We start from the raw sequence: 25,236 nt of genomic DNA, 5'->3' as shown, positions 1-25,236 counted from the left end.
GACTTCACCAGACTTCAAGGTGACAGACCTAATGAAACGTACTCGAACTGAAATACACTGGACTAATCAGAAATAAAACGAACAGCTAATAACAATTGGGGTTTCACAAGAGGTAAATGAGGGGGTGTGGCACACAGGTGGATCGGTCGAGCAGGGCATCACACGTAGGCTGCTAAACCCAAAATATTTAGGAGTCAAATGCTTTTTTCAGGAGCCATAATTTCCATCACATGCGAAATGTGATATAAATAAAAAATACTTACATGACATTTTGTGAGCTATCTGATCTGCCTACTATTACCTTCTGCATTCTTATACAAAATAACAGAAGAATAAATGACACAGAAATATGCAAATGTAAATAGCAATACGTAAGCAAGGCATCCCACCTTTGTGAGAGCCCATTTTTTCCCCAACCATCAATTTTTTTTTCCCTTCCAGGGCTCCATACGCTCTGCAGCAGGTTGCTAGATAGAGCCACACTTCAATCACGTGATAATGCCGTAGGGATAGCAGACATGGGTTGAGAGTGCACATAATTAAAAGCTGCCACTTTTCATACCTTTTTAGTTTTAATTTTTTTTAGTAGTAGTCCTGTTTTATGAATGCATTATTAGTTATGAAAGTGCTTATAAATTACTAAAACATGGCTTTAAGTAAATATTAACAGATATTCCACTCCATCATCTCTAAGCAGTCTCTCAAAGCCTCTTCTGCTTCCTTTATCCACTCTCACCTTTATAACTGCAGTCAGCTCCTGGATGATGGGCTAGTACTCAGGATTTAGATTTAGATTTAATGGCTAATTTAAGAGAATAGCTCACAATAATTTTGAAGTTTTTGTTGTCCCAGACAGATAAAATGCTTTTAAAACTATCAAGAGTAAGAACATTTAATTTACTAACTGAATACACTATGTCTTGTGTAATGCATAGAGTAATTAAGTATATGCATAGAAATGGTTGGTTCGACTTAAACAGCAGTTATGCTAAACACAATCATCCATATTGTTTTTCACTGCATTGCCAAAGGAAACACCTAAACTCTAAGTACAGGTTACGACGTCTCGACATACGACATTTGGAGTTTACGACGCTCACTCCCATAAAAACTTAAAAACTGAGACGTGAGTGTTACAGCTTACGCCATTAGCACCGTACTTATGGACTACGTGAGCGAACTAGGTTGGTTACACGCAGCGGAAGAATACGCAGCAACGCAGTATATGAGTGAGGGAGCTGGCATCTCCCAGTACGCTTACCTATGCCATTTTGCACTGTTAAAAGCGCAAGTGTTCCGTTTGTGAAGAGGAAAGCCATCACGATGGAAGTGAAATTAGACATTGTAAAGATATCAGAAAAAGGGTGTGTTTCGACTTACACCAAAATTGCCAAGTGGCCACTTAAAGAAGTAACATCAGCTCTATAGTTACTATTAGGAATCGGCCGATTATCGGTCTGGCCGATAATCATGGCCGATATTAGGATTTTGCCAATTACTGATATCTGCGTTTTATTTTACCGATAACCAATATTATTACAAAATGGGGCTCCGCTACCATCTCTTCCTCTGTGCCTGAGGAACTGCACCGCTTAATTTAAAGTCCTGCCCATAACAATCTCTGATTGGCTAGATGACATACGATTAATAGCCAATCACCACTGAAGCCTCGCTGTCACTTATACACGTCACTCAAGCATAGCGTGAAGCACCAAGGAGAAGAGGAGAGTAGCTGAGCGTGAGACCTTACTGAGGACTGAAGGTAAAGCAGCTCATGTTTCCCAAGTGAAAACAATACAATCCTCCACACTGAAAACACCATGTAGCTCTTGTGAGCGGTTTCCATAATGAAAAGCCTTCCTGGTTTCCCGGTTATATGAAATGTTGGAATAACGAACCTTGTTGCAGTGATAATGTGAGCATGCAGTGGGATGGGCATGCATTGTTAGTACCTGTAATAACCAAGTGTTAACAATAGGATTACCAGTGCTTATGAAAATTTTCAAAATACTTGTCTACCCCTACTTTCATCAACACACAAAAAATTGCCCTTATTAATCAGCTACATACACACTAAACACCTTGAAACAGTCACGCTCAAAGATGAAGCAGTTCATGGCTGAATATAAAAAAACCTTACGAAAAATGTCTAAAACTTACCAGAACTTTCGGTGTTGGAGGAAGGCCATTAATAACAGGCTTCTGTCAGAAGAGGAACATACACGATACATTATTCCCCACTTCACATGCAAAACAGTATTCAGATCTCAGCATAAGAAGAATCACCAAATGTGATTCCAGCCTCTATTTTACCATCCTTAACAATGTATTCATTTACCAACTGTGCCAGGAAGGTGTACTGTGAGGAATACAGTGGTACCTCAGTTCTCAAACTCATTAGAACTCGAATTTCTTAAAAGTCGAACCAACCAGTTCGAAATTTTTTTTACCTAGAACTCGATCTGAATCTCAGAAGTCAAACTGTAAACGCCGACCTAAGATAACTTGTACGCGCGGGGAAATGAGTCACGCAGCACGTCTCTCATCGGAAACAAAGGGTAAGGCTTCAGTCTCAGCCTCGCATTCGGTGTGATAGCATCGTGTATGTTTAGACTAGCTGAATACATGTATTTAGACAGTAAAAATACATTTAGACAATGATAGACAGTAACAGTAATTATTATTATATAATAAAATACATTTAAAAATAAAGATTTCTTATTCATTATTTTAATATTAATAATAAACCATTAATACGTTTAATTATAATAATATTGTTGTGCTGAGTGGGGACTGAACGGAGACAAAGGCGCAGACGTCAGGGTATCGAGGAATATGGGGTTTAATTACAGGTAAGGCAGGCAAAACGCAGACGGACAATACAATAACTGGACTGGGGAAATAAACTGAAATACAGAGGACTAATGACAACAACCAGAAACAGCTGATCACACGGGGATTCCACACTAGGTTAACGAGGGGGTGTGGCACACAGAAGGAGCGGACGATCGGGGTAGGACACATTGTTTGGATACATTTTTCTTACTTTACAAATTACTGTTTTGATAAATGTGCTTAGATGTGTTTAGTACAGTATATGCTCTTGTTTTTTCCGGTTCATTTTGTGTTTAAATGCTTAAAAAAAACATATTTAGATGTAATTTTTTGGGGCCAGGAACCAATTAATTGGTTTTCTATTATTTCTTATGGGGAAAACTCGATCACAACTCGAACTTTTTAGGATTCGATCTGGAGTTCTGAACGGATTAAATTCGAGTTCTGAGGTACCACTGTATACTTAATTGGTACTGTATTGATTATACAAAACAAATAATTTGTTTTCTGAAACTTGGAATATAAAGATTAAATTATCCTGACTTTTATTTAAAATTCAGAGACACTCACGGGGAACTCTTTCTTCTCCTTCCTCTGTGGTGGCGCAGGAGGCTGTTTACAATCATCTCCTCTCATAGAAGTATCCAAATATTCATGATCTGAAGATAAATGGGAGGAAATACAAAATGAGTACTTGGGTGAAAGCTGCATAGACATCAACAAATATTCCCTAATGTCTATCGGGATACTTCAGATATTTTAAATAAACATTTACAGTAAACTGGATCAAACTTCAGGAGTCTTCACTAATAGGCTCGGATATACAGTGGAAAACATAGGGCCAGCTTAGCACTACTCTTGAACATATGCTTGAAAAACAAGCTTGTTTGCTTGTCTAGTGAACAACTGTAAACCAAAATGCATCACATTGTCTGTTATTACAAAACAAAGTCCACAGAACAAAGGAAATCAACTTATTGTCTTTATTGCCTAAAGCAGCATTTCTCAAACTATGGGCCGCGGACCGGTGCCGGTCCGTGAGAGGGTTCCTGCCGATCCGTGGAGCCTTGCATTCCGCACCAAACAAAATTCAGTCAGATCAGGTCTGATCTCAGCGCTGCTGTTACTGCGTGCCCCTCCCCGCCCCCTCGACTTCACGGCCCGCCCCTTGTTTTAGCATTCTAGAGCGTTCAGCGTTCCCACCCTTTGTCTCATTCCCTCCAAACTTTTCACGGACACACATGCGTTATGAGAGTTGTCAATAAATCATGGCATGTTCAAAGCAAGGGAGTCCGGAATCTTTCTTTCGGAAGCGTCCATCAAATGATGAGCAAGAGGCAAAAAAGCATCGCCCATTTACTCGGAATTACGACATTTCATACATTAAATTCGGTTTTATTTCTAGCGATAGTTCATCTGCAAAGCTATGCTAAGTAACGAGGTTATGAAACCATCGAAATTACGCCGCCATTTGGAAACAAAACATGCACATCTAAAAGATAAATCAGATGACTTCTTCAAAAGAAAACGCATTATTAATAATAATAATAATAATAATGATAATAATAATAATAACAACAGCTTAATTACTATATATCTGTATATTTACTTGGCAATAATATATTTATTTGGCAATAATCTCAAATTTAGCCAAAGCACTCCTGTTAGGTCATGTTTAATATTGTTCTTACATAGGCATAAGCCCTAATAATACTAATAGTAATAATAACAGTGGTGGTGTAGTAATAATAATAATAATAATAACAATAATAATAATAGTAATACTATCTATCTATCTTTGTGGATATGCATCTGCGGGTGGGGGGGTTGGGGGCGGTCGTTTATGCAGGGCCCTGCAGCCCCAAAGCCTGACATGACTGGTCCCCAGGACAAATAAGTTTGAGAAACGCTGGCCTAAAGCACCTACCCAGTTCTCTTTAACATATGTACTCCTTGTATAAGTAAAAAAAAAAAAAAAAGAATGAAAACTTGAACACCACAATTAAAAATACACATATACATTTAGAGTTTTGCAAACGTAAGGCATTTCTAAAATTCCACCCTGAATAACACATTTACCATAACAGAAAAAAATAATAATCTATGCAAAGGCTAACAATAAAAAAAACTGTCACAAATTTTTAATCGTATTAAGGTCAGGACTCCAACTGGAGTTCTACACTTAAGGATGTACATTCTTAATTTAAAGCTAATCCAGTGCTGCGTTTGCAGTGAGCTACAGATCTTTGCTCTGTTTAAAGAACCTTCTCCCCGCATTGAGCTTCCTGGCAGCAGCTAGCATGTTTATTTTATGCAGAGGTGGAAAGTTCAGGTCCAGAAAGTACAAATCCAGACCAAGATTTTGTTTCAACCAACCAGTTGAGTATAAACAGTCACAGTCTACTCAGCTGGTTGGTTGAAACAAAACCTTGCTCTGATTTTATGTAGGAGTTCTCTGTAATGTGCACCTTTTATCTCCCCTTCAATGCTTTCCATTTCAGCATTTATATTCATTTATTAGCATACTAAATAATTTTATCATTTTAAAGAACCAACAATGAAGGCAGAAAACTTAATCCGATTTATTTCATACAAATACATATGATAAAGAAATCATGCTTACATTTCTACAATTCTACAGTGTATAAGGTTACTTTTGAAAAAAATGTAAATACTTCAAATAAATACTTCAGTTTGTAGCGGGAACTGAGAAGGACGGCTGTGAGGGCTCTGAGGGCAGAGAAGGAGTCGTTTGTTAGACGAATTTGTGAGCAGATGACACACCATCTCTGATCTAGTGACCCACGTCCTGCTTACAGAGGAATCGAAGCATTATGCACTGAATCTGCATCTGAATCTGTTCCTCTGAGACTTGCAGTCAGGGCGGCTGATGGGACGGACCTTACGGATGACACTGCTGTTGTGACCCGAAGAGCTGGCTACTGGCTTACATTTTGGACATCTCTGGGTCTACCATTCTCGAAGTTGATCCTAAAATCAGCTGTGAACTACCCAATCTCACTGGGATCGCACGGGTGGTAAATCAGCTGGGGGTAGGGAAGGCCACAGGTATTTGTGGTATCTGGGGTAAACTTCTCCAGGCTGGTGGTAAAGCATTGCAAGGCAGACATCATCCCAACTGACTGGAAAACGGGACTTGTAGTCCCTATCTGGAAAGGGAAGGGTGATTGCCTGGATTGCGGCAACTACAGAGAGGTAACACTGCTTTCAGTGCTGGGTAAGGTCCTTGCTAGGGTAATTTTTAACAGGATCCATGATCACTTGCTTGTCTGTCAGCAACCAGGGCAGTCTGGTTTTACGCCTAAAAAGTATCCTTCAACGTATCCTTGCACTAAGGGTTCTCATCAAGCACAAGTGCAAATATCGACAGAAGTTCTTTGCAGCCTTTGTTGATTTTTGTAAAGCATTCAACTCAGTTGATCGAGGTGACCTGTGAGACATTCTGAGACTTCGCGGGATACCCCCAAAGCTACTGGACTTCATGGCCGGCCTGTACACTGGTACTGTGAGTGCTGTGCAGAGTGGAGGGAGAACCTCTGCGTTCTTCCCAGTTGATTCTGGGATTCGTCAGGGGTGTGTTCTGGCTCCCACTCTGTTCAATGCTTGTATGGACTGGGTGTTGGGCAGGGTCGTGGGGTCCAGCGGCTGTGGGGCGTCCATTGGTGAAGAAAGATTTACTGATCTTGACTTTGCAGATGATGCCGTGATCTTAGTGGAGTCAATGGGGGCTTTGATTGGGGATCTCGAGAAACTGAGCGAGGAGTCTGAATCTCTGGGATTGTGGGTGTCCTGGAGAAAAACCAAGATCCAGGCATTTAAAGCCTTCTTAGGCACAGCCATCAGCAGTGTTTCTGTCTGCGGGGGGAATGTCAACCTCGTTGAGAGATTTACCTCCCTCGGCAGTGACATCCATGTCTCTGGTGACTCTTCCTATGCAGTCAACAGACGGATTGGAAGAGCATGGGAGGTCATGAGGTCACTGGAAAGGGGTGTGTGGCACTCCCACTATCTTTGCAAGAGGACAAAGGTCCAAGTCTTTAGGGTCCTAGTGCTCCCTGTCTTGCTGTATGGCTGTGAGACATGGACGCTATCCAGTGAGCTGAGACAAAGACTGGACTCCTTTGGTACTGTGTCTCGTCGGAGAATCCTTGGGTACTGCTGGCTTGACTTTGTGTCAGATGAGCGGCCCACGTATCACCTGGCTGTGGCAGATGGATGGCCATTTCCGGAGGGTGGGACTGGACTGTGTGTCTGCCTGGGGGATCGCTGACTGGGATCCCTAGGAGTTTTGCTGTGTGGTGGGTGCGGCAACACGATGCATCAGCAGATGCATAACCTAACAGTGTATAATGCAAGCTTAATGTATTTCATAATGAAGCACACTCATAATAGGACTGAGCGAAGAATATATCAACTTAACATTACATAAAATTTTTATGATATGAAAATGAGAAACTATGACAAACTCTCAATAAGGAATATTGCTTGATAGTACACATCACCCTATCACATCACAGAAACAAACACAATTCCAACTAGTGATATGGTAAACAGTGAAGAAAGCGACAGCTCAGCAGCCGCAATAACTTTTTAAAATGGAGATTATGTATATAAAGGTAAAAAGACATTGGTAGTGTGGCAGTACTTTTGCAATTTAATGTCCAACATACAACAGACTGGACCTGTGTACTGTAAACTCTGTCTAAAATGTGTGCCACATGGTGACTTATTTCCCTACTCCAAACATGACCATCCAGGAGAGTGCTTAGAGTCTTAGACCAGCAATTCGTGTTTCCACATTCAATCTTGAGAAATGCCAGACAAATCATATCCCATAGTGGTTTGAAACAGAACAGAGCAATTCATATTGACATATGGGATGGGTGGCAACTCCACTAGCTATGTCAAACCCAATCCCTGGAATAAGCAGTGAAGCAGTCAGAGAAAAAACCCAGCAACAAACCATACTGTTACGGTTTCTAGTATTACACCCTACAACAAAAAAGTTTTTTTTGTAACATGTTCTATGAATGCCAAATTTGTAAGAATCTATGAACACAGTCATAAAGCAATGTTGAATAAACATGGCTATAAATATTTATAAAAAGCTATAATGCATTACAGCCATGTTTATTATGCATTATGAAGCTGTCATCTATAATGCTGTATAGATACTTATTATTATTTTTTTGTAAGTAAAGTATCATGGTATTTACTAGGCATTTCATTATAGCAGTAAGAATGTTATTAGTTATAATTTACTGGACTACAAAGAGAGAGCAAGCAGAAAAGTTACCAAGGTCAGATGAGTGGGCCACCAGGCCTGGACTACTAACACTTGCAGAGAAGCAGTCAAGAGGGCATTGGTCTGCCCTGCCACCCGATTCTGATGTGCTTGGTCTGCGTAAGCCTGAGATGGGGCTGGACTCACAGCTAGGCACCCGGCGCACAGTCAGGCACCTTTCTTCTTTAAGGTTCATGTCGTCAGAGCAGATGTTCAACCTTGGCTGTCAAAGACAGGACCATTATGTTAATTAAGGTAACTAAAATCCATATCTAATAGGTATAAAATAGATTGTTTTACCTTGGGAGGAAGAGGAGGTGGAACTCCTTGTTTCAGGGTAGAGCTAAAAAAGAAAGCTATATTTAAGTGTATTGAGGAATAATTTTATGTTTTTTTGCAGGTGGATTATCCTGTACTTACAGCTCCACCTCATCAGAGGCATCCTCAAGATAGGCAGTGTGTCCCCTGAAGGAAACATAAAAGGCATATAGAAAAGATAGATGTGGATGTGTAAGGCAGTAAGAATAGGTTCACCATATGCTGATCAGGGCTCACAACCCCAAGAAAGTGGGGGTAGGAGTAGTTCTAAATATGCTCTTATAAGGCAGCAATGATACATGATTCTCATCACAAAGAAAATTATTGAAAATTTCCTTCAGTACAGTCTGTTCATTCATCCATCCATCTTCCAACTGTTTATCCAATACTGGATTCCTCTTTTTTGATAAAAACGTAATTTTCTATAGACATTTTTAAAACACAATATAAAATAAAACCTTTGCTTATGTAAACCTAACACAACAAAGTATATAGAATTGTATAGAATGGCCTACTGAAAACACACTGTTATACATACAGTTCTGATAATTACATGGGGAAAATTGTGAATATGGGAACTTCTGATCTAAGGAAAATTAACCAATATAAACCAACCAAAATTTAGATTATCTTTTGCCCAGCCTCAAACTCATGACTAGAGAAGATAACAGACTGAGCCACATGCTCAACCCACTGAGCTATGCAGCAGTGCAGGTAATAGCAAAAACACACTAGGGACCAGACACACGGGGATTGAAGGGCAAGAGACAGGGAGGACAGGATGGCATGCTACACCTCCTCTCTAAACAGGAAGAAGACACAAAAGGCAGGGTCAGACGGTACAGACCCTGACAGGTATAGTCAGGATCGGGCCCATCAGGTCCTGTCCTATGTGTCTTGTTCCTGTTTGGCCAGCAGGTGTTGCCTCTGTCTTTTTTACTAGACCCTTGTGTGTTTCCCCTGATCCCAGGACTACTACATAGCTCAATGGGCTGAGTGTACAGCATAGAGGCTGCAACCTGTTTTGTTTTTTTTTATTGGTTTTCTGTTTTTCCTTGTGTTTATTAGTCCTTTGCACCCCTGTTTTGGTTTGATATTGTTTATCCCTGTGTATATCTTGTTTATAGTTCTCTGCCCCTGCCTTGATTGTTTTGTTTTACTTGTTTCTTGATTTTTCTAGTGTAGTATTTCCCTGTGTTTCTTTAGTTTCCGGTCTTCTAAGTTCCTTAGTTCTATGTTCATTAGTGCTTAGTAGTTTCTTCACCTGTGTCTTGTTGCCCTGTGCCCTCGTTGTTTGGTTGTTTGATTCACATCTGTCTCTTGTTAGTCTTTGTTATCATTGATTTAAGTGCCTGCCTTTGTTAATTTCCTCAGTCGGACATTGTTAGATGTTACTCTGTGTTTGAGAAGCCTGTTTTATTATCCTGCTACTTGTGTTGTGCCGCTTCCTTGTTTGGTTACTTTATGAATCTTATAGTTAGTTCTTGTTTTCCCTGTTGGCTTTTTGACCCCTCGTGGTCTTTTTATTTTGTGCCTGCCCCAGTGTATTCTGTTTTATGTAAATAAACTCCTTTTGTCACAGAGCTGCCAGTGGATCGTTACCCTTTTTTCCCATCTGCACCATGCTGTGCTGTAACAGGTACATGCTTATGAATGTTCATTATGAAGGTGCAGTTAATGTAAAGCATTACCAAATATTACACATCTTTTACTTTGCACAAGTGTTGAAAATAAATCTGTGCTGCATTTCTACTGTCATTCAGTGCCTTCTGTGAATGAGGATCCAGTCACAATATTGACATCCAGTCCAGGATCCAGTCACACAGCATACAGAGGTATAGGTATAGACACACAACTTTCTATTAAAAGAAGCAATTAGGGGTGAATACCATTGCAAAACACCCATTTATACCACTGGAACAACTTTTCCTCAACACTTTCAAGAAGGCTGCTTTCACCCAACTAGGAAGATAACAGGCAAAGACAAAAAATAAAGGAAAGAATTGCACAAACTGTTCATGCAGTCATTTAAACTGAGGAATCATATAGCTGCTTTCCTTGTTCTACTGTCAGCCTATGAAATGCAAGCAATAAGAATACAATTAGAATCAAAGGGTTTTCATAACATTGGTCATTTTGACTCACTTCATGTTTATTCCACCTTCAGCAAAGGGATTCCACTGGGAAGGGAAGTCATTTTCTTTGGTAATGTCCTGAAGAGCAGACCCAGAATGTAGTCAATGTTTCTCCTTTTGTTCATAAAGAATAAAATCTTAACATTTTCCTGCCTTCACTGAAAACAGAAATCCCATTTAAACAGAAATACAATACTCAATTTTCTATTATAAAAACAAAAATAAATTTTTTCCTTAATGAAAGCATGTAGGCAGTTTCAAATAAAAAATAATCTATTTTGGATAAAAGATAGTGGCCTCAAAATACAGATCCACAACGTAGCAGTTTTGACTCCATAATATGTTATATGGATAGAATTGGAACCATACTTTAAAGGACAAGATTCTTTACATGCCTAATTTATCTTTCAAAAGGCAACCATCTAGCTCAGGGGTGGCCAATCTTATCCGCAAAGGGCCGGTGTGTATGCAGGTTTTTGGAATAACCTGTAGGTCAGCTGTTCAAACCCAGGTGTGAGGACTCTTCAGCCAATCAGTCCTCTGATTAGTAATCTAATTAGGGAGTTGCAGCGAAAACCCGCATACACACCGGCCCTTTGCGGATAAGATTGGCCACCCCTGATCTAGCTAATGCAACTTCTGTTTAACAAGTTTACATATATTCAGTTATACAACTAAATATATGACTTCTGTGTGATAATGGAATACTTTAACCAAGGCAAATTAATGTTTTGGCCCAAATATAAGATGTTTTTTTATATAAATATTTTTTATAATAAAGCAAGTAAGTTTCATTTTTAAAAAGCTGCCATCTGCTTCATTAAAATGACTTGACCACCCACTACAAGTTTTTGCCCTTTTTATGTAGGTCTGCTACATCAAAAACATTCTGTGCTCTCTGGGGTTGTGGAGTTTTTTTAATATTGGTCATCCATCACTAACTTCTTACATGTTCTTCTCAAGGTTTTTTTCTATTTTTTGTTATCCCAAAAACTTCCAAAAATGCTTATGTATAAAAAAATTATTACTGGTATAATAAAATGACCCGACTTAAGCACATCTGCATTATATATTATATATAAATAATTAAAAAATGTTATATTAAATTTGCTTCAGAATTCAGGGAGGAAATGACTATCACATAGTAGGTTGGCATATATTTTGACAACTTAAGTAATTCAACAAAATAAGACTATTACCATTTCAGCATGAGCCTCAGTTTCTTTTTGGAGTGGGGGTTCAAACTTCATTTTGTCAACTGTGAGAGAATTATTCAGATTTATAAATGCAAATGGACACATCATGATGTAACACTTAATACAAATACATATACATACAAAGCGATTTAATATAAAATGTAATCTCTCCAGAAAGTGATAATCTTCAAGTTCTCTACACACTGTTCTTGAGCTAATCTAAAGGCCACACAACGTTTGGAAGTCTGTACAGTAGCTATTGACTATGCAGACAGTTTGCGACTTCTGCACACTATGTGCCTCAGCATGCATTGTCCCAGCACTGTGATTTTATGTGGCCTACCAGTTCGTGGCTGAGTTGCTGTTTTTCCCAATTGCTTCCACATTGTTATAATACCTCTAATAGTTGAGCGTGGAATATTTAGTAGCGAGGAAATTTCACAAGTGCACAGGTGGCATCCTATCACGGTACCACGCTTGAATTCACTAAGCTCCTGAGAGCAACCCATTCTTTCGCAAATATTTGTAGAAGCAATCTGTATGCCTAGGTGCTTGATTTTATACACCTGTGGCTATGGAAGTAATTGGGACACCTGAATTCAATGATTTGGAGGGGTGTCCCAATACTTTTGGCAATATACTATAAGTACAGTAAGATACCGCCATGCTTTTATTTTCAAAATAAAAGAGTTTCTGCGGATTTCAAATAGGTCCACAATGGAAATTAAATACTTCATGTTCCACATTTTGCTTGTTGCCAGATTCATTGAGGGCATAACCCCCTTTTCTTGCTTGATGAATTAATTATACTTCCTGAACAGACATGCCTTCTTTTTTCGGGTGAAGTGTGGTGCGCATGTCTGCAAGAAATCCTGCTTTCTGAAACAGGCTCCAGTTCTCGACTAATGGTTTGCCATTGTTAGCAATATCAGTTGATAACACATTAAGCTTCCAACCGCAACAGCATATGCGCAAGTCAACATTATGCTGTATCCAAAGTCAAAAAAATTTAGCTACTCCTGGACATTTAGGAAAAGGGGAGGTTTGTATGTTTAAAACGGTTTATCTTAAACGTTATCATATTTTGTTTGTATTTGTGTTTACTACGTGCATTAAACAAATCTATTGAATTTTGAATTTACCATTAAACTTGACAGTATACGTGTGTTTGTTTTGCTTGCTGAGACTATAAACTGTATTGTTTGTTTTAGTTAAAGTAGAAAAATGTAATTTAAATTGAAGCATAATTCTTGTTAGTTGTTGTTTTACCTGGACCTAAATTTTGATGGAAAAGTATTACATGTTTTGAGAGTGAGGTCTGCATGTCCATGTTTTATGAATCAAGAAAAGCAGAGCTGTGTTTACTGAGGAAAGAAAGTTATTATTCCACAATTATATTGCCTAGGAAATGCAGAGGACTACTGTGTGGTTTGCTCTATGTTGGAAGGGAATGCTCATCTCTTTAAAGAAACATTCCCAAACCTTATAGCATTGACTGAATTTACACATTAACAACTTCTAAACATATACCTTATCTTTATAATGAAAATATTTAAATGGAGCAAAAGGTTTACACCCTTTATTATGACAAAATTATGATAAAATGTTTGTTCCAACCTCACTTGTTATTTTTATTTGGATAAAAATGAATTATTTCTCAAAGGATGTCATAAACATTTGTTTCATTATTTCAGATGATGAATTACTTTTACTGTCCTTTAGGTGCAGTGGGACCTCTGCGGAAGGTGGTCACATTTCAAATGTGCCAAATATAATAAACAGTTGTCCACATATGTTTGTGACAAATGACAATGAACTTTGGTCAGTTTTTATTTAAATCTGCTTCCTTGTTTTTTATTTAACACATTCACAAATCTTTACAAAATTCAGGAAGTAAGATGTTTTATCATGTTGCAAGGACATTTCGTGCCCAAATGTGCTCAAAACCAGCCCAGCCCCCACACACACACACACACACACACAAAGACAACAGACAGACACACACATATAAGGCATACAGTGAATCTTGATGTTTCATTTTCACCTGTTCACTTATTTTCAATTGTTCTTTACAGAAAATGATTGAAGGCAATGAGGTATTTGTACAGTTTATCTTTTTCTAGTTCTTGAAAATTGGTTGCACACACTCAATACAAGGGGTAAAATGATCTGATTTGATATTTCTTGTGTGTCTGTTACCCTTGCGTTTAAAGCCATTCAGCTATATATTTAGGGGACTGATATAATTTTATTTTCAATATTATTTTCCAAACATGCAAAATACATTTAACCTCACAATATATAATTTGGTAAGTTCTTTGGTAAGTGTCTTTTCTTGAAAATATCAATACAGATGGTCCCCGAGTTACGATGGTCCAACAATTTTTTGATCTTACAATTACGATTCCGAAACGCTAATTGTAAAATATTTTAAGATTTGCGGGCAGGCATTGCTGGCAGACAAGCATAGCAGCGTATGACGTATAATACGCTGGGACGCTGCCGGGATGCCCACCTTGTGAAGATGCCTCACTCTCGCCAACGACTCACAGAGATAAGTGGTATCTGTGTTAGAGTGCATATATCTTTCTGTGTTTAAAGTGTGTTGTACTGTATTAAAATGCATTTTCGCTATTTTCACCTTACGATAAGCTTGTCAGAACATAACCCCATCGTAACACAGGCAGAGGCTGTATTGTGAATCCAATGCAAGATGGCGGTGCATGCAGACACAGAAGCTCGCAGCTGTAAGTCACACAGCAACATTTTTGTTTTATGTGCGTTAGGTGTATTCATTCAAGCACTCGGTAAATGTCTATGTTATGTACAGTATGAGCAGAACTGCTCAAAATTGGATATCAATGTCAGGATTACACCTTCGAAAGCCGATACTCCATCCCATTGGAGATCCTGCATCCTGAAAAGCCCAGTGGAATAACCATCATCCCATTTGCGAGGTGTCAGAGGTAGCAGGAGGAAGAAAGCAGAAGCTTGGCAAGAGAGCTGGCACACAAGCTAGGGTACAGACTAACCCCCTCAGACCATCCAAAGTCTCTTTCTCATCAACTCCCAGTCACTCACCAAGATGGACAAAATACAAGTGAAGATAACTTCTCACTGCACGGATAGCTGTAGGATGGTAATCACCGACATGGCTCTCAAGCTAGTGGACTGCTCTGATTATTGAGCAGACAGGACTGGCGACTCAGCTAATCTGCAGAACATGATCGGCTGTTAAAACTGTCTGCAGTGAAGAATTCACTCTGCTGTAGGACTATTTTGAAAACACAAACATTTTGGTGTACATAGCCTTCTGCACTTACACTATGTTATATACCAGTGGTTCTCAAACTTTCAAGCCAGCGACCCCTAATCGAAGATCGACAAGATCTCGCGACCCCCACTATCAAAAACAAGCAATAAACATAACAAGCTGTTCACAGTATTTTGACTACATTTACCAAACATCAAAATAATTTTGGCTTACCTTTCAATGGGAAGGGTATACTTGTTTTTGGCAGCACAAAAGCTTCATTCGTGGCCTGATGGTGGATACAGCTACCCGCAGATCATCTTCGACATCAAGACGTGATCGGTATTTATTTTTTATATATGTAACAGCGGAAAAAGACTGCTCACACAAATATGTAGATCCAAATTGAAGCAGTACATCCATTGCTGCATGGGACAACTCTGTGTATTCGTCTGCTACCGCAATCCAAAATTCAGGCATTGTGGAATTGGAAAATAATGTTTTTAATGTTCGATCACTGGACAGCTCCTGCAAAGCATCTTCCAGATTTGTGGGGAGATGAGTAATAGATTCAGAAAATGGTTGCCGTATCCAGTCATACAGTTCTGGTTGCGTCTCTTTTGGGAAATACTTTTTGAATTGTTCCAAAAGGCTGTGGAGATGACCAGTGATGAGTTCCTTCAGGCTTCTGAGGCTCAGTCCATTTTCCTCCAGATGGTCCTCAAGCTCAGGAAACATCTCCACATTTCCTTGTTCAATCCGCTCAGCCCATCTTTCCAGCTTTTTCATAAAAGCATTGACTTTGTCATTCATTGTCAGAATGTTTGTGTTTGGTCCTTGTAATGACAGATTCGAATATACATGCCAAATAAGCAAGTTTTGACAACCAAGCTGGATCTTTCAGGCAAGTGGCGAATTCAAATTGTGAGTCATTCAAGAATGAGTACACTTCTTCGCGCAGTTCATAAAGACGTCCGAGTGCCTTCCCCCGTGATAACTACCGGACTTCGGTGTGAAACAGCAATGCTTTGTGCTGTGAGGCCATCTCGTTGCAAAGTGTGGCTAGTAGTCTGCTGTTTACTGGGCGAGATTTTATGTGATTTACGATTTTGATTGCACATTTCAAAACACTGTTAAGTTCAGAATCGAGTGCTTTGCTAGCAAGAGACTCGTGGTGTATGATGCAGTGTGTGAACTTCACGTGAGGAGCCACTTCTAAAACCTTTGCCTTGAGTCCCTTGTTTTTACCGACCATTGCACCAGCACCATCAGTACATACACCAACACAATTATCCCATGAAAGTCCCATCTCTTTTATTTTGGTGTCGAGTTTGGTGAAAATGTCACTGCCCATACAAGTCCCCTCGAGTGCTGAGCAGAAGAGCATATCCTCATGCAGTTTTCCGTCAAATGTGTATTTGATGAACGCCAGCAACTGAGCAGTATTAGACACATCCGTAGATTCGTTAACTTGCAGTGCATATTTTTTTCTATTTATCCTCTCAATCAATTGACTCTTAATGTCATTTGCAATATCATGTACACGCCGAGCTGTCGTTCGACAAAGGAACAGTCATAAGTTAATTTGCTATTTTCTCACCATGCATGGCCCGACACACAGCCACAACAGAGGGCTTTATCAGGGTTTCCCTGATTGTGTGTGGTTTTTTGTTCTGCGCAATCAAGTATGCCACCTAAGATGCCTCCAGAGCATTAGAAGAAATTTTTGCTTGTTGAGCAATCATGTGTTTTTGGCCCTGTAATTCCTTCTCTTTTCGGCGGAAAAAGTCTGTAGACTTTTCAATAAACAAAGGATGTTTCGTCTCCAAATGCCTTTGCATTTTGCCGGGCTTCATACTTTCATGAAATAGCACTTCTGAACAGATTACACATTGAGGGAAATCTACGTTGTCGACAGTACAGCAAGTGAATCCATACTTTATGAATTCTTCCTGATATTTCCAACGTTTCCTACTTTGGTCTGACGGGGTCGATGTACATGGTTTCGATGACTCAGGCAAACTGTCCACAATTTCCTCAACATTTTTAGATTTGTGAATAACAAATTTATCCATCTCAGCAGTTGCGGTTTTCACATGCAGTTGTGTGCTGTGAGCCAGTCAATGCACAGTGATGTCATATCTTTGAGTCGCGAATTTTTTTTTTTTTAAACACTCAGTTTAAACACTCACACTCAATCAGTAATATCTTTACAAACCAGAAAATATTTATTTATAGCATTTACTTGTAATACTGAAAAGTGTGTATTATAATCACAAAAAAAGACATAATTTTTAATCCCTCTCGCGACCCCTTGAAATTATTCCGCGACCCCCTGTTTGTGAACCACTGTTATATACCAAGACTATCAAGGTGTACCCAAATCAAGGTGTACTCAAACATGGTGGTGCACATGGACGCAGCAGCTTCTGAATTGTATTACGTTTTGCCTGATTTTTTTACCTTATCTGTCAAGCTGTGCATTTTCTCTAATAATATGTGGTGCACTAATGTAACCATTATAGACAGGCACTGCTCACCAGATTTAGAGTGAATGACAGCAAGATTCTGACCTTTTCTTTTTCCATGGAAGTTCACCGTTGTCATTGTTGTTGTGTTTAAATTCCACTAAGTGCTAACACCAAGACAGCACTAGACACCCTGCTAACAGCAATCAGTAAACTATAGATTGCTCACCCTGACGGGATTTTTATCATAGCTGGGGACTTCATCCAAGCAAATTTGAAAACAGCTCTCCCTAAATTCTACGAACATGTGACTTGTCCTCGTCCTGCAATGTTTACAGCAACATTACAGAAGGAATCAGAGTCTTCACACTTCCCCGCTTAGGCCAGTCCGACCACCTACCCCTTTTTCTCACACCTGCATACAGATCTCTCATTAGCAAAACAAAGCCACTATGAAAACCATCTAGACTTGGCCTGAAGGGGCTTCAGTTCAACTCACCTGTGGCATCCTGGTATGGTGTGTTAGCTGCTCCATGGGCAACAAGAAGGCTCTTCAGAGAGTCATCAAATCAGCACAAAAAATTACCAACACCCGGCTATCTTCCCTAGAGGACATATACAGTACTCAATGTCTATGACGGGCCATGAAAATCATCAGGAAACCCACCACCTCTTCACTCTGCTGCCTTCTGGAATGCGTTATAGATTATATCAAGACACACACTTCTAGACTACTGAAAAGCTTCTATAATCAAAGAACTGAAGTCTGTTCACTGCAAGGTTCTGATCTCATGCCTGTCATTGTCACCCATGGCATCAGTGGGGAAAAAGTGCAATATCCTTGGGACTCATTGCAATTACCGTAAAATGGAACTTCTCCACTATACCGATATAGTATATAAGTATGCATACAGAGGCACTCAATATTTTATTAGTTTATATTAATGCTTGTGGTTTTACTTTGTATGTGTAGCTTAATATGCAGAAGCTGGGCATATGTATGTGCCCACTGAGCCACATGCTGCCCCCCACTTACACTGTATGTTATACTGTATGTTCTATTCAGGGGACACATTGAATTTTCTTGTGCATCTTTGCAATGACAAAAGGCATTGTATTCTATCAAAAGCCATGGCTCGACAGAAGGGTATGGTCTCTGCTCAGGGAATGGGATGCTGCTTACAGGTCAGGGGACAGGCTGGCTTATAGTAATGCCCAGAGTGAACTGAAGAAGGGTATTAAAGAAGCCAAGTGCAGATATCAGCAGTGCATCGATGGCCACTTTGAAAACAACAACACACAGAGTATGTCTCACGCCCAGCTCCGTCCGATCCTCGTGTGTGCCACGCCCACCTCGTTACCTCGTGTTAATCCCTGATTACATAAGAACATAAGAAATTTACAAACGAGAGGAGGCCATTCGGCCCATCAAGCTCGTTTGGGGAGAACTTAGCTAATAGCTCAGAGTTGTTAAAATCTTATCTAGCTCTGATTTAAAGGAACCCATGGTTTTAGCTTCCACTACAATAGCAGGAAGACTATTCCATACTCTGACTACACACTGTGTAAAGAAGTGCTTCCTCAAATTTGTTTTAAAATGTTCTCCCGCTAATTTCCACTTATGGCCACGAGTTCTAGTATTTAGACTAATATTGAAATAGTCATTTGGCTGAACAGCATCCAGACCCGTTAGAATCTTATTGTACTCACCTGTTGCCTGTTCCTTTTGCCTAGTCTTGTGTATTTAGTCCGTGTGTCAATTGTTATCCCCCAGATTTGTCATTGTATTGTCGTAAAGTTCGTGGATGTCTGTTGACAATAAACCCGTTTACCTGTCGGTCCGGCTCAACTCGCCTGCTTCCCCGCTTGCCTGCCTGCACGGACATGACATAATGACAAATCTCCTGAACAACGCACCGCAGCAGGAGGAAGACTCCTGGCTCCTCTTGCTGCAGGAGGTCGCGTATTGGCGAGAGCTGCCGGAGATCCGTGGGGATTCCGGCTTGTTCGCCCTAGCAGAGAAGAGCGGGACCATACTACAGGGGGTTACCCCATGCAACGAAGCGCACTCAATGGCGGAAGTGCGCGCTCTCCTACAGCAGCTCCTCGACAAAGTGAAGGAGAAGCAGCTCCAGCCCCTCGCCTGCACGGAGGCAACCCCACCTCCATCTACCGGTCGGCGAAAGAAAAAGAAACGACAGGGAAGAAGGGAAGAGGCCGACCCGACGATCGTCGTGGGGCGGTGTCTTTTCTCACCGGCTTCACTCCTAGCGGGTGAGCGGGGGGAATCCCCACTCTCGGACGACGTCCCAGCTGCGACGCTCCCGCGAGCACACAAAGCCCCCGGCGCCATCACCGAGGTATACTTACCGGCCGGCACGCCTGGCTAACAGGGGAGCCAGGGCGGCTTGGGACGCAATCCCTCGGGTCCCGCGGACCCTTAAAGGGACCAAGCCGCGTAGAGAAGCTCCGGACCTGGATGCACTAGCGGAAGCGCCCGACCTTCCGCCAGCTGCTGCGGTTTCGCTTGAGGCGCCTGCTCTGGACCCGCCTCCGCCCGCTGCTGCAGCTCCGCCTGAGGCTGCTCTGCCCGCGGCTCTGCCTGCGGCACCGCCGACTCCCGCTGGCCGCACGCCCATGGACACTGCCAAGTCCGTGGCGCCCCCTGCTAGCCACACGTCCGCGGTGCCCCCTGCTGGCCACACGCCTGAGGTGCCCGCTGAGGCGTCCCCTGTTGGCCGCTCGCCTGATACGCCCGCTGAGGCGCCCCCTTCTAACTGCTCTTCAGTCCTGCCCGTCCAGCCCGGCTTGTCTGTCCTGCCCGTGGCTCCGGCTGCCCCGCCTGCGGCCACGCCCGCTACCTCTCTGGAGGCCGTGACTCCAGTCCCCCCAGCCCAGGACCCAGTCCTCGAGGTGGTCCCTGGACGATCGGGACCTAGCTCCTTTCCTCAGTGAGGAGGAGGAGCTGGAATGGGACCCCTCGGGGACCTCCCTATGAACTCCCGCTCCCTTGCCCTCCCGGAAACAAAGCCTTGTAAGACCCCGCCTGTCAGTGTCCCATAAGGGACGGGGCCACAGGCGTCGGGTCTGGTTCCCGCCCGCCCTGCCCCCTAGCTCGCCCTCGCACACCTTGGCTGGGGTTCCGGGGTCGCCTGCTGCGCCTCCGGCTCGGGGTCGGCGGTTGCCTCCGGGTCCCCCCCCGGTGCCTTGCTCCCGGTCCTCGGCGTCGCCTCCAGTGCCATGTTGGTCGCCTCCGGACCCACCTGCACCGGCGAGGCGTCGGACGGCGCCGTCGCCTGTCGCGGCTTCCCCTGCCTGCCTACCTGCGCCGCTGTTCCCTCCTGCTCCCTCCGTGTCCCCTCCGTCTCTCCCTCGTCCCGTTCCCTTGGCCCATGTGTGGTTCCCTCCTGCTCCCTTCTCCCTCTTGCCTGCGGCCCCTCCGGCCGCCGCCCGCCTGGGCTCCCTCGGGCTCCCTTTTGTCCCCCGCCCATTCCTGTCTGGTCTCCCTTGTCTGCTCCTCATCCCTTCGTCCCGCCTGTGTCTGCTCCTCGTCCCTCTGTTCCTCCTCCGTTCACTCCTGGCCCCTTCGTGTTGCCTGTGGGTGTTTCCTCTGTCTCCCTTCTCCGTCTGCCTGTCTGCGTTTCCTGTCTTGTGTCGGGTTTTATCGTGGCTTTTGCCCCTGTGCCTGTTTTGTGTCTCTGTCATGTTCCCGGTCCCCCGTTGATGTTCTGCTTTTGTTTTTCAGCTCCTGCCCCTCATCTCGTGTGCGCGCCTTTGGGGGGGGGTTCTGTCACGCCCAGCTCCGTCCGATCCTCGTGTTAATCCCTGATTGTACTCACCTGTTGCCTGTTCCTTTTGCCTAGTCTTGTGTATTTAGTCCGTGTCTCAATCGTTATCCCCCAGATTTGTCATTGTATTGTCGTAAAGTTCGTGGATGTCTGCCCTTGTGTTGACAATAAACCCGTTTACCTGTCGGTCCGGCTCAACTTGCCTGCTTCCCCGCTCACCTGCCTGCACGGACGTGACAGTATGTGGAGAGGTATTAAAGCCAAAACGGATTACAAAAGCAAGACATTCTACTCATGGATTTTGAACTTACTCACAAACAGACCACAAACTGTCTGGTGGGAGAACCACAGGGCTGTGTTCTTAGCCCAGCCCTTTTCACTCTATTCACATATGACTGCACACCTATCCACTCCTCTAACATAGCAAACAGCACTATAGTGGGATTGATATCAGGAAGTAGAGCTGGGCGATAAGGCAAAAAAGATTATCATGATATTTTTTCCTGTATTGACCGATATCCATAATTATCAATATCATAGTTTCACAATGCTGTTCCATGTAATAATCAAAATAATAATAAAAATAACCATATTCTGGAATGAATAATGAATACATGGAAATAAACAATATTAGTAAACAAATACTTATTTTCCAACAAATTTTACTCTTTACAAAATTCCCTTAAAATTATAAAAGGTTATTGATTTTCAAGTATTCAAAGAAACATAGCTCAAATGAACAAAACCATATAATAATGTAACAATGTGCAAAACTGTATAATATTGAAAACATAAAATAAAGCAGGACAGAACTGACTGCAACAAGTATCTTCCTCTATTCTTGGTCTCTTAAAAACTTTTAAAAATTCTGAAGCAGAAAAGTATCTAAACCAAACAAAAAACACTTATTCAAAAAATGCCAAATCATGGTTAGATTCTTTTGTCTGGAGCTGCAAAACGTCACCACGCATCACCATGTCACGTGGTACAACATTCTCACGAGAGCAAGACGACTTGCGACAGACCGTGCAGCACAAACTTGAACCGCCTCCGTGACGACACAACTTTGCCCTTATTGGCTGAAGATTTTAGACACACGCATGACGTTTGTATCCCAGGAAGTTCCAATGCGTTATCTGCTATTTCTCCCGAAAAGCACGTAAAGCAGTGAGAATTGGTTTTCAGTTCATTTACCTGGTAAAATATAGTTTAAATAAATTACATAAATGCTATAACAGTACACCTAAGTTAGTGGTTTATTTATTGTTAGTTACTATAATGTTGCGCTGCTTTATTTGTTTAATCGTCTAGTCTGTGAAGGCATTCAAGTAAGAATTGCATTGTACTCTGTACATGACAATAAAGACTTTGAATCCTTGAAATATATGTATTTGATCTTTTTCCTGGCAGCTACCTTTTTACACAGAGCCACTATACACAATAGTTTTATTCACTGCTAACAGTTTGTATCAGGAGTTGGTTATGGTAAACGAAGTAATTTGCATGCAGGTGATATTTGTATAGATTTATCTACACCCTTCTGCCAGTGCTGCCATTGCAGTCAGGTCTTGCAGACTTTGAGGAGTAGAAGTTGTCCGACTTCGCCGCAGTCAGCTTATACAGTACTCCACCCCTGCAGCCGCAGCCAGATCGCGCTCCACGTCGCGTCAGCTGCAGACAGACCAAGCCCAAGTCGAACGCACCCATTTCTTCTTTAAGGGAGGATGGGCAAATTTACAACGTCGTCGGTGATTGGCTGTTGTGCTGGCGTTCAGTAAACCTTTGCTCGATAGGCCATTGAGTTGTCTGTCTTAGCGCATTCTCTAAAACGGAGCAAACTTGGTTGATCGAGTTTTATAGTCTGTCTATCATCGTGATCGTCCTCATTTTTTATCGATAAAAAATCGAGATCGTTTTATCGCCCAGCGCTATCAGGAAGTTTTAAAGAAAGAAGGTTCACACCTGGTCCGGTAGTGCTTAGACAGTAACCTGGCCCTGATCACTACTAAACCAGAGATCATTGTGGATCAGGAAAACAACCCACATAAATGGTGTGGAGGTGGAGAGGGTCAACAGCATCAAGTTCCTGGAACTCCACGTCATAAAGTCATAAAGAACCTGACGTGGACCATTAACACCTCCCACCTGGTGAAAAAAGCCCAGCCCCTCTTCTTGAGAGAACTTAAAAGAGCCAAACTCCCCTCTCAGCCCTTAGTGAATTTCTACAGGAGCACAATAGACAGCATTTCTTGCAACTGCATCACAGTGTGGTACACCAGCTGCACTGCAGAGGACTGGGGTGACTTGGCTTGGATAGTAAGGACTGCTCAGAGGATTGTGGGAACCAGGCTTCAAAATCTAGATGAAGTTTATGCTAGACACCTAAGCAAGAGGGCCAGCAACATTATCAATAACTCAACCCACCAAGTTCACAAACTGTCTGTCCCCTTCCCATCGAGTAAAAAATACAAGACCATCAGGACACATGCAAACAGACTGAAGAACAGTTTCTTTCCCAGAGTAGCTTCTATCACCCAATCCCTAAAAAAGAATTTCACCAAATTCTTCGACATAACTTAAATGCCCAAGTCTTTATCAGTGGACCCCTTCCATTCAGAGGAAGCAACCTGTTCTCCTGTCTGCTCAGTCTGGACACATGGCTTTGTACCATGGAGATTAATTTTATTGATAATTTCAATGCAGGGGATGCAATGCATTTTTCAGTTTAAATGGACAGAAACCAAACCAAGTGGGAGAATGCTCAGTGAAAACTTTCAGCATTGTATGCAAATTCTGTACTGAGTAAGAATCTCATTCTCATGGGACCAGCTGCATCTGTCAGGCTGAGGGACATGTTGAAGTATTGCAGTCACAAAATTCACAGTGCAAAGCCACAATTCATTATCAGCCTTCTGAGGAGAAGCCCCAGAATGACAACATTAAAGCTATGCTGCCGCCGGGCCCACGTCAGGTACAGGGGGATTCAGCTCAGATCCATGCCCATGTTGAGAGCAATGAGTTCAATCTTGTCCTCTCTCCCTCCCCCACATCCTCACATCTGGAATTCCCAAAGATGAAGAAACTCACGTCTGTCGGACTGAGACTTTCATTCTCTGCCAGTCCCCAGATTTCCCCCAAAAAGCAGCGTGCCCCACCTCTTCCAAAACCCAATCTTCCTCCTCAACCGCCCCCCCACTATGTGCCAGGGCCCTGTGGACTCTCCCTCAATATTCAGGTTCAGGTTCAATTACCTGTACTGATATGCACAAGTAACCAATCATTACAGAAAGCTACAAATATGATGTGGGTTTCATCTTCAATTGTGCTACTTATGAATTGTACTCAGATCAGGCTGGGATCTATACCATTCCTGTCCTACTGCATAACAGAAGGAACAGCACATGCTCAGCCAGCATAGTGAACAGATCCAATCTGAGACACATTTCTTCTCAGCTGTTTCAGTCAGCTACAGAGCCTCTTACCAGAACCAGAAAGTTAATTCCAATTAATGTCTGGGCACTTCGTAACAAAACGTTTTTAATGAATGATTTTATCAGCAGTTTCAAGTATTTTATATTTTTAACAAAAGCATGGTTAGATCAAAACTTCAGCACAACAACGCTCATCGAATTAGCACCACCAAATTATAGATTTCAGATTGTATCCAGAGTAAAACGGAGAGGTGATGGTGTAGTTGGCATATTTATGGACATTGTCGTCTGTAAGCGAGTGTCACTTACAGATTTAAATTCTTTTGAATATCCCTGTACTATGATGTACAGTACAGTGCTTGTTTGGGCTTATCACTTAGGACAGACTTGGTGATGTTCAACTGACTTTCAGCCTGCTGGATCTGGATTACCTCCTACATTGGGGTTCTACACCTACACCACAACAGAGTGAACAGTGCAGCCAGGGGAACAAGCAACCAAAGTGGA

General features: G+C 42.0%; 1 protein-coding gene across 3 annotated transcripts in view; it reads right to left on the bottom strand.

The window, feature by feature from the left end:
- map4k5 (mitogen-activated protein kinase kinase kinase kinase 5) overlaps positions 1-25,236 on the bottom strand; it is a 121,509-nt gene that overhangs the window by 26,992 nt on the left and 69,281 nt on the right. For 2 of the 3 annotated variants that reach the window (XM_072698889.1, XM_072698890.1), the window contains exons 15-21: positions 11,793-11,851; positions 10,604-10,671; positions 8,561-8,605; positions 8,441-8,483; positions 8,153-8,363; positions 3,406-3,494; positions 2,161-2,202 (exon numbers count right to left, since the gene is read on the bottom strand). In XM_072698889.1, the coding sequence (XP_072554990.1) occupies positions 2,161-2,202; positions 3,406-3,494; positions 8,153-8,363; positions 8,441-8,483; positions 8,561-8,605; positions 10,604-10,671; positions 11,793-11,851 (557 nt within the window). The remainder of the gene's footprint in view (positions 1-2,160; positions 2,203-3,405; positions 3,495-8,152; positions 8,364-8,440; positions 8,484-8,560; positions 8,606-10,603; positions 10,672-11,792; positions 11,852-25,236) is intronic. The other variant, XM_072698891.1, reaches the window with a different exon arrangement.

Source organism: Paramormyrops kingsleyae, chromosome 14 (assembly GCF_048594095.1).
Source record: "Paramormyrops kingsleyae isolate MSU_618 chromosome 14, PKINGS_0.4, whole genome shotgun sequence".
In the NCBI taxonomy this organism is placed as follows: Eukaryota; Metazoa; Chordata; class Actinopteri; order Osteoglossiformes; family Mormyridae; genus Paramormyrops; species Paramormyrops kingsleyae.
Note: the sequence above shows the minus strand (reverse complement) of the source record. Positions and strands in the feature narration are given on the sequence as shown.